General features: G+C 31.7%; 2 protein-coding genes across 3 annotated transcripts; one reads left to right on the top strand and one right to left on the bottom strand.

The window, feature by feature from the left end:
• The first annotated feature begins 2,388 nt into the window (after positions 1-2,388).
• On the top strand, positions 2,389-6,415 carry LOC143601583 (uncharacterized). The gene is made up of 9 exons (XM_077078962.1): positions 2,389-2,586; positions 2,779-2,893; positions 3,756-3,792; positions 3,917-3,986; positions 4,296-4,400; positions 5,075-5,225; positions 5,624-5,706; positions 5,849-5,942; positions 6,122-6,415. The coding sequence occupies exons 1-9, from the start codon at positions 2,556-2,558 to the stop codon at positions 6,192-6,194; spliced, it is 759 nt and encodes a 252-aa protein (XP_076935077.1). The 5' UTR covers positions 2,389-2,555; the 3' UTR covers positions 6,195-6,415.
• Positions 6,416-6,724: 309 nt separating this feature from the next.
• On the bottom strand, positions 6,725-9,291 carry LOC143601582 (uncharacterized). Of its 2 annotated transcripts, XR_013147682.1 has the most exons (3): positions 7,254-9,291; positions 7,104-7,220; positions 6,725-7,010 (listed from the first exon to the last, which is right to left on the bottom strand). XR_013147682.1 is itself a non-coding variant. In XM_077078961.1 (2 exons), the coding sequence occupies exon 1, from the start codon at positions 9,135-9,137 to the stop codon at positions 7,260-7,262; it is 1,878 nt and encodes a 625-aa protein (XP_076935076.1). In that variant the 5' UTR covers positions 9,138-9,291; the 3' UTR covers positions 6,725-7,220; positions 7,254-7,259. The 2 variants fall into 2 exon arrangements, 1 of the variants encoding a protein (XP_076935076.1); XM_077078961.1 differs by having other exon boundaries at positions 6,725-7,220.
• Positions 9,292-10,236: the final 945 nt, after the last annotated feature.

Genomic DNA, 10,236 nt, shown 5'->3' with positions numbered 1-10,236 from the left:
ATATTTAAAAAAATCATAAGACAAAAAATAATAAAAATTTTAAAAAGGTAAAAAAACCAAAATTCTTATATTTCATTCTGGTTTCATTAAAAAAATAAAAAAAATTAGAAAAAATTAGAAAAACGTCGTATATACACATATGTATAATTTTATATAATCTTTAGTTACGTAATATACACATATGTATAATATCATTTATCTTAAATTATACACACGTGTACAAAAAAAAACATGTACATGTACATATATGTATATATTATACATATGTGTATATAATTTAGCTAAACCGAGTTTTTTTTATGAAACCGGGATGATAAAATAAGAATATTAGTTTTTTTACTTTTATGATTTTTGTGTTTTTTTTTATTTTATGATTTTTTTTTATTTTTGAGTTTCTTGTAGTGTAAAATGGTTCTCATAGTTCTCAATTCAAAAAAAGTTCTCTCATGATCTTGATCCTATATATATATTCCAATAAAGTAAAATAATTGTGAACAATTGTCATCTTTTGGTTAATTCTCACATTTTATTCCCTTCAAAACTAACATCTTAATTAACCCTAATATATGTAATAGATCAATAATTATTCTCTTTCCATTTACACTCTATTTATATTATATATATATATTTTTATAAAATAAATATTAACATATTATTTTACTATATATTCCAAAATACTTGGTGAAATTCAAAAATCAACTGCAAACCATATTTCTCAAAGATAAAAAAGAATATAATTTCAAATGTTATCATTAACATATTATTCTATATATATTGTAGAATGTTGTAAAGAAAAACAAAACTCGAATATGCTTTCATTTTACAAAGTAATTTTTAATCATTAATTATAAATAGCTTAAAAGTCGATTCATTTTTTTAAATCAATCCATTTATTTATTTATTTATTATTATTATTATTGTAAATTTTCATATAAATTTATAAATTATAAATATATGCTTTAAATCTATCCATTTTTTTCGGTTAATTTAGTAAACTATATATATGTTAAAATGTAAGGATAATGTATACGAATCACTTTCAGACATAACACAGTTTATCATATTTAATTTCTTAATGTTTTTATCAATGATTGTTTCGGGTTAAATTTGATTTTTATGGTTCAAAACTTGGTAAAGAAATTGTTTGGTACAAGTTAACTACATTTAGGTCAAAATTTGTTCCGGGTCAAAAATGAGAAATTTGAGTATTTTTAAAAGTTTAAGAATACAAATAGATTTATCATCAAATTTGTTATGAGTTCAAAGTGTTGACTTGAAAATGTCAAACGGATGAAAGTTAGAATTTTAAATATGATTCGGGTTTCAAATTTATTTTCAAGGGCATTTTTGGAAATAATCAAAAAGTTCGGGATTTGACAAATTGACTATTTTTCCCTCGACAATCAAAATCTAAGAAAAGATTGAGAACACTTTCGACATGTCACCCCATGCCTAATGCTTCTAACTTTTATTAAATTTGAAATATTTATGTCAACATTAATTTTTTCTTCAATGATGATTAGAACGTTGTACGAGAAGAATGTCATGCAAAATTATGCTCAAATAAAACAAAATATTCACAAAATTGAATGAGTTAACATGTTAGTTTTTATGTTGTCAATATGAGTTTATGACAAAGTCAAGAAGCCCCCTAAAACTTATCAAAATCTTTTTCAAGGTGTAGCTCAGAAAAATATAGTTCTTGAAGAACATCCGATATTACAATTTAATGTTCTTCTTTTCTTTGATGAGTGGTACTAAATTGATAAATATATTAATAAAGGTAACACTCCTTCTGTATTTAGACCGAGTGGTTATAACTACTATCGTATGAGAAGTTTTATTTCCGAAATTGGTTCATAACCAAAATTCATTCAATTATGCATATATGATACTGAGAATGAAATTTTCAATAGAGAGAAACATTTTTGGGTACGTTTTTGCACATGCATTTTTTTTATTAAGTTCATTTAAAAAAATCATTTTCTGATATAAATAAATCAATATATGCACACATAGTATAGATACAAGTATAGATGTAGTACATTATTCATATACGCTATGTAATTAATTGCTTTAGTTGTAATTTTATCATTTGAATTATTTCGTGTATGATACAGGCTCTAAAATTAACGTGTGTGTATGTATATGCATATATATATATGTATATATATATAATTTTATTTAATCGATAGTCATATTTCTTAATGGATTTAAGCATAATGTGATGCTCTTTCGTGTGTATATCGTGTATATACACAGACATATCTTTGAGAACTAAAGACATTCTATATTAATGGATGCTAGCTTGTTTCTTTTTGAATTTTAGGCACACACATTTCTTTGATAATTAAAAAAAGATGTTTTCTTTTTTAATGGATGCTCTTATTATTTATTGAATTTTAGGCATAATGTATAGCTGGTTGACAACTTAATTGTCACATGTTTTATTCCTACTGTGACTACCCAAACTGCCTATAAATTGCAGAAACAGCTTCACACTGCTACAAACTGAAATTGGTGCTTTTTTTTTCATTATTGCATTTTATTTAAACATGAGTTACACAAATGCTTCCATTGGTTCCGGTTAGTTCATTAATACTCTTTCTGCCATTAACATTTTATTACACATACATGAGTATTAATATGTGAAATAATCAAATAAACTGTAAGGTTGTTGCTTATTTAAAAAATAAAACAAACATGTAAGCAATTTTTATAAGAAAACACAAACATGCATTAATACCATTTTGTGCATTGATCGGTTGCAAATATCAGGCAGTAGGACTGCTACAAGGAGAGTGGAGTTTGGTAGGACTTATGTTGTGAGGCCAAAAGGGAGGCACCTTGCAACGGTTGTTTGGCTGCATGGGCTTGGTGATAATGGGTCCAGGTAGATTAATACATTTGGCAAATATTTACTTATGAACGGGTCAATGTAGGTTTTGTTTAATTTCAGAGGGGTCAAATCATTATAAAAAAAGGTAATCGGTCGACCGGGTTGAATGATTGTATTTTTTTGGTCACTTTTAATTGGTGATCGTTTATTAAGTTTCTTTTCGGTATTCAGAACAGAATATGTTTTTTTAGTGTAAACGATTTAAGAATGAAATCCATGAGATTCTTATTCTGATTTACATGCTCCCTCCTTTCATAACCGATTTGTAACATATTTGGTGATGTGAAATCATTGAAGTATTTGTCTTTGTTGTTTGTTGTACGTTGATGCTTATCTTGTCCCTTTCCATCACACACATAAAAAAATAAAAAACAAAGAAGGATGTTTTTTTTTTAATAAAAAAAGAGAAGAAAACCTCAAAAAAGGGGGAAAATGGAATATTATGAATCATAATATTTATGATAAGCAGTGGATGTAACATTTTTGACTTATTTACTTACGCATGCTTCAATAAAACTTATGTTATGTCTCTAACGGGCCAAATAAAAAAAACTTTAAAAGAAAACTCGCCAATGGATCGGGGCTTAAAACTGCCCAAAGTGTAATTTTGATGCATAACCTCTGAAATAGTTTAATTAAAAAGATACAATTATTCTTGCAAGTTATAATTTGATATTTTACATACTGATAATCATTTATCAAAAAATTATAATTTCTTGGATAAAAAGTGTTTTGGGTTAACCCAACCCGTGCCTAACATTACTCGTTTGACCCATTATCGAACCCAACAAAGTCATCTATATTGTCCTTATTTGAAGTAGTATGCTCAATAAAGATTTTGTGTATCTTGTTGCAGCTGGTCTCAACTCTTGGACAACCTTCCTCTCCCGAATGTAAGCATATTGTCACGACCCGCCTAAATTTTGTATATAAATAACATCTTTTTAAGTGCATTCTTGTTCTGCATATATTTTTTTCTTTTGCCTCTTTTTACATTATGAATTTTACATTTTGCAGATTAAATGGATATGCCCAACTGCTCCTACTCGCCCAGTGACCGTTCTTGGTGGATTTCCTTGCACTGCATGTAAGATGTTAATCTTGAAAACACAAAATAATATATTTGTTTTGTTTTATTTTATTTTATTTTAGCACTATCAAAAAACCATCATATAATTAAGTTCATGGCTTTTACTTTTGCATGATTATTCAAGCAAAAAAGAACTATCTTTTCAAGAAACTGTTAAAAGTTAAGGATTTAATCTTGCAAACCAAAGTCCAAAGTCTAATGTGTAAATTATCAAAAGCCCATAAGATTTTTCAACAGTTTTCCTTTTTATAATAACTATCTTATCATAAACATGATAATTTATGACATTTCGGTTTATAATAATAGGGTTTGATGAAGGAGAGCTCTCCGAAGATGGTCCAAACGATGTTGAAGGTTTAGATGCTTCGGCTTCACACATTGCAAACTTGTTATCCACCGAGCCCTCGGATGGTAAATTTTCTTCCTTTTTTGTTTCATTGATATAAGTTACATATATGCTGAATACCCTTTTGATTTTGTTACATATTGTAAGGGGATTAATCATTAATAGCAAAAAAAAAAAAGTAGGTTACATAACATGGAAATTTATCCTTAAGAATTAAGATGGAAGACTTAAAAACTGACTTTTGTGTGAATTTATAGATTATAATTTTAATATTTGAATGCTGAGTAATTTATAAAAGTTTAATAAATGGTGCAGGCCAAAAGATTTAGGCCCAAATGTTTAATAACCAATTTAGCATTAACAAACAAAAAATTTTGGCTAAAAGTTTTAGGCCCCAAATCATTATTTTGGGCCATTTTTCGGTCTTAAGTTCAAGTCCAAATGGCAAGACCAAACTTATTATGAAAACGATAACTACAATGAAACGGTTTTCAAAAACCCAAAACCGAATTTTCGGTTTTTGTTCGGTTGGAGTATAAAACCAATCCAAACCGATCTCAGGTCAGAGTATTGTTGGGGTCGAGTGAGTATATTTGCATCAGTGTCCTAAAAGAAGTTTTCTTATGTATAATTGATCTTTTGTTTTTTCAATTTTTATGCAATTATTAAACTTATAATGAAATCAAATGTGCCCTTTATTAAACTCGTTGTAACATAAAAACTCCCTCTTTTTTAACAGTTAAATTCGGCATCGGAGGATTCAGTATGGGTGCTGCATGTGCCCTTTATTCTGCAACTTGTTTCACTCAGGGAAGATATGGAAATGGCAACCTCTACCCTGTTAACTTAAAGGCTATTGTTGGATTGAGCGGCTGGCTTCCTGCTGGACTGTAAATTACTAAAATACCCTTCCAATATCCGTTTATTTTTCAATATACCATAGGGTTAATTGCACCGCTTGCATCTTTCTGTCATTGTATGTAAGAAAAAAATGTTTTTCTTTGCAATGTATGCAACATACTTATAGTTATTTTTGTCGGTGTATACAAGTAATCTTCTACTGCAATGGTGACATGGCGGTGTTGTGATATGTCACACCATTTCTAGCATATAACTATGAAAATGTGAAAGTTGCATTATTGTGTAATTGACCCTACTTTAGTAACTTTTTGGTTTCACCAATGTTTCCTTCACTTAAGGGTGTTTTCAATAGTTGACCAAGTTAAACACTTTTTTTTTCTACATTTATTTATTTAACTGAAAATTTAATTTGATGGATTTTTGGTAGGAGCTTGATAAACATGATGGAAGGATCACATGCCGCTATTGGACGCGCTGCCTCATTGCCTATTTTGATGTGTCATGGACTCGGTAATTTTGACCTGTTTATGGATAAATGGTTCAGTTTTGGTTATGTTTCACCTGTCAAGCCCGACCCTTTTTCACCAATAAAGATTTGCATGTTCTGACCCACCATTTTTTACCAATGCATAACTAACAAAGTGATTTATAGGTGATGAAGTTGTTCCATGCAAATTCGGAGAGAGATCCTCTCAGATCCTTAGCTCGGTCGGATTCACATACGTTACGTTTAAAACATATGAAGGGTATGGAATTAAATGACTCTTTTGCCCCTTTACAACCCTGTAAACAACTTTATAATAATCTTTTAACATATGATTTAAAGGGTATGGAATAAAATGACTCTTTTGCCCCTTTACTATTCCGGAAACAACAACTTTATAATAATCTTTTAACATATGATTTGGTCTGATTTGCACTGCAGGCTTGGGCATTATACGGTCCCTAAAGAAATGGAAGAGGTCTGTCAATGGCTAAATGCAAGGCTTCGAGATTAAATAATTGCTGTTGCAGATCGTGCCATGAAGGGTAAAATGGTAATTGACGAAGATAAGTAAAACATACACATTTTGAGTTGGGAAAATTAGTAGTTTTTGACTGAGGGTATGTATGATATTATTGTATTTGAGTTCTTGGTGTGAAATAATGATACTGAGAGGGTTTGTTCTTGTGTTATTGCAAATTTATTGTTAAATTCCTATATTTAGTAGAGTTTGATTAAGTGTGTGTAAAATATTTACTGATTTACTTATTCTTTGTTTGCAAAACCTTAACTACGGCTTTTAAAAAACAACAAACTAAACTAGCAAGATCGGAAGGTTCAGTTGGACCAGTCGTTTTAGTGGTTTGACAGATTGAATCAACTTATTTTTTAAGATCAAAAGCATTCATTTTTATAAATAAAATTTAAAAATGATAAATGTTACTAATGACTTTAACACACATACATAATTAATAGAGCTCTTTTTTTTGTAACTAACAAGTTCTAATTTCTAAACAATGTCATTAGTTTGCTGACATCAGCAAAGTTTGAAGTTGATATAAAATATCTGAATATCCTTAGTTGCAATTGAACCTGAAGTGTCAAATTAACTAACTTGTTTAACTTTGAAGATGAAACTGAATCTTGGTTTTAAGCAGCAGAACCCAAGCTGATGCAATGTGTTTACATAATATACTTAAATATTTCTAATAGGTTTTAATCACCACCTACTCAAAATTTAGATAGTAAAACCTCTATATACAAGTTTCAGGCATCCGTTTGTCTTCGACAAGTGAAAATAGATGACGAATCTTGCTCCCCATGTACAGCACTGCAGAAAAAAAACAAATATCAAAAGATCATCTTATGAAAGCTTAATGAATAAATGTAAATCAAGGACTCGTATGCATAAAAATTTTTGTACCTTCTTTGCGTTTATGCAATTATGATTATCTTTAAACCAAACTATTCACCCGAGCTCGCTCCCCAATATTCAATTCACTTAATCCAAGAACCGAGTCACTTTCATCAACTTTAGCTTCTTTCTTCACCAAATATTTTACTTCCAGTCAACATCCTCTTACGAACGTAACCTTTTTTTGTTCATAAACTGAAAGAACCTCTTAAGCACTTGTTTTGAAGCATCATCAATCTTGTTCGTGGTCAACAAATTCACTACGATCGAATACGTGTGTGCATTCGCGGAGTAACCGGCATCAAGCATTCTATCAACATAAATTAACGCTACATTTATCTCATTATACTGAAGAAACCCTTGAATAACTAAATTATAACTAACACCGTCCAACTTGCAACCTCCGGCCAACATTTCTTGAAGCAAATCTTTTGCATCATTAAGTCTACCATTCTTGAAAAACCCACCCATTAAAACATTATATGTTTTACAATTAGGCTGCACGTGATGATCATGAAGCTTACTAAACACTTTACAACCATCATTGATTTTCGTGGCTTTACACAGACCGTCAATAAGACTCGTATAAAGAACAATATCAGGGCCTATACCTTTTTCTTCCATAGTTCTGCACATTTTAAGGGCTTTCTCAAGTTTCCCTCTTTTCAACAAAGAATCAATCAAAGTAGAGTAAGTATACTTATTTGGATTTGCAACGTTATGCTTTTGAATTCCATCAAAAAGAAGAAAAGCCTCTTTGTATCTTCCAACGTGACAACAGCCATCGATAAGAGTCGTCCACGTCACAATATTAGGAACAATCCCCTTTTGATACATTTCCCTAACGAGATCCCACGCTTTATCCATCTTTTTCGCCTTGCAGTATCCTTTAATCAAAATGCTATAACTAACAACACAAGGCGTACACCGTTGTTTAACCATAGTATCAAAGATCTTTCTAGCGCGATTCACATTGCCATGTAAGCAAAATCCATGCATTAGCGCGGTGTAGCTAATCTCACTAGGCATACATCCTTGTGCAATCATTAAATCAAAAATCTTTTTAGCTATCTTAACTTCACCTACCAAACAATACCCGTGAAGCAGTGTAGTGTAAGTATGCGTATCCGGTTTCTTACCTTCTTTCATCATTTGTTCAACCACTTTACACCCTTCATCCACCTCACCTTTTTTACACAAGACATGAGCTATTATGCTATACGTGACTACATCCAAAGAAATATCTCTAACTTTCATTTCGTCCAACAACGAATCCACTTCTTCCTGAAGGCCTAAACCACAAAAACCTCGAATCAAGGTATTAAACGTCACAATATCCGGACCAACACCTTTAGCTTTCATTTCATGAAAAACCTCATGCGCCTTAATCACATCCCCTCTTTTACAAAAACAATCTATAATAATATTATACTCGACCGTATCCGGCCGACACACCTTACTCTCCTCCAGATCTTTCAACACCTGCAGCGCGTTTAACGGGTCACCACTTTTACAAATCCCATTAATCAACGTCCCATACGTCACCCTTGTCGGTTCCAACCCGTTTTTCACAATCTTTTCAAAAAACCCAATCGCGCGGGACAAATCACCTGTATCACAAAGCCCTCTCAACAAAGTATTAACCACCGGACAATCCGGCTTACACCCAAACTTAATCATCCTCCCGTACACCGCAAACCCGCCATTCACCTGACCCATATGACACAAGCAATTTATCGCGATACTGAAAGTATACAAATTTGGTTTTACGAAAGAACAAAAACCCAACAAATTATGCTCTCTAATGAGTGAAATTGCAGCCGGGTATTGCTTCATTTTGGCTATTTCGATCAGGATGTGATTGAAATCACGAACTGGTGGAACAGGGGTGGTGTCGATTAACCGGTTAAACGATAGGATTGAGTCTAATAGATTGTAATTCATGTGGGTGTTTATGAGAATCTTGGAATGGAAACTGGAACGAGTTAAAATGGATTGAGATTTAAGAAACCCTAATTTCAAAACGCTAAATTGGATCAACATTGTTTGCTAATAATAATAATACCCAAATTAATTGGCATCTGAAGTGTTGGATTGTGTAATTGATTAACTGAATGAATGACGAAGAAGAAGATGATGATGTTCGAATGCCGAATGCATTGGTCGGCTGTTAAACGCAGGCAGGGTTTATTAGGGGTTTAAGAAGGTTCAATGAGATTGACTTTGTTATTGGGATTTTGTTTTTAATATATTTTCGTGTCTAGGGCTGCACCTTTTTAATTGGAGAGTCCAGTTGTTCTAGCCGGTCTATGTCTTTTAATCGGGTTCACGATGACTTTGGAGTTTGGCTTGGAGGTTTCCTCGGGAAACCATATCGTTGACTGCCACTTGACAGTAGTTGTACCACCACAAGAGCATAACTCTCTGGTGTAACACAAGGTGGACGAAAACCCAAGTAAGCTCAGTATTCGAACCGACAACTTTACATAAGGCTTAACTCAAATTTTTTGTTGCATTTATTTGGTATTTTTTTTAACTGTAATTGAGTAATAAATTAACTTTTTTCACGGCTTATACGTTTTTTTAATTTGTCTATAACAAAACCTGCAACTTCAAGTCTTCAACGTCAATGGAAATGAAATTATTTTACACAACGTAGATACCACTAGGGCAAAGAATTCTGATAGTTTTTTTTAAATTAATTTGGTGTTACATTATTTACTGATTTTTTATTTGTGTTTCATTTGAGGATTTTAAACAGCGAGAAGTGTCATCTTCGTGGGGAGCGGCTTGAAGCCAATGGGTCGGTTTACATATGCTTGTTGTAAAATTGTTAGGGCCAAATGGGTCGATTGTCATCTTTGTGTTACACAAGGGTTTGAACCGGGGATTGGTTAATTAAAACTGTTAGGGCCAAACGTGCCAATTTGAGAGGTTTTTTTAAAAACACCCACTTGAAAAGAGCTAGTTTAGAATCAATTTGATTAATTTAACAAGCTGAGCCCGGGCCAAAATAAGCTTGCTCGTTAACAGGCTTGTTTTGGTTTGTTTTAAATATTGTCAAAATTTTAATATATATAAACTAGTATTTTTATCGGCGCATTGCGCCGTGACAGGTTGGTAAAACCCAGGGATGGTAAAA

Source organism: Bidens hawaiensis, unplaced genomic scaffold (assembly GCF_021521415.1).
Source record: "Bidens hawaiensis isolate Kalapana, Puna unplaced genomic scaffold, B.hawaiensis_p1.1 tig00056779_1, whole genome shotgun sequence".
NCBI classification, from domain to species: domain Eukaryota; kingdom Viridiplantae; phylum Streptophyta; class Magnoliopsida; order Asterales; family Asteraceae; genus Bidens; species Bidens hawaiensis.
Note: the sequence above shows the minus strand (reverse complement) of the source record. Positions and strands in the feature narration are given on the sequence as shown.

Bases quoted from the DNA above. Each gene is read 5' to 3' on its own strand.
- LOC143601582 (XM_077078961.1), bottom strand. From the start codon at position 9,137: ATGTTGATCCAATTTAGCGTTTTGAAATTAGGGTTTCTTAAATCTCAA.
- LOC143601583 (XM_077078962.1), top strand. From the start codon at position 2,556: ATGAGTTACACAAATGCTTCCATTGGTTCCG. The intron at 5,226-5,623 runs GTAAATTACTAA...GATTTTTGGTAG, and splicing joins GGCTGGCTTCCTGCTGGACT to GAGCTTGATAAACATGATGG. The intron at 5,943-6,121 runs GTATGGAATTAA...TTTGCACTGCAG, and splicing joins ACGTTTAAAACATATGAAGG to GCTTGGGCATTATACGGTCC.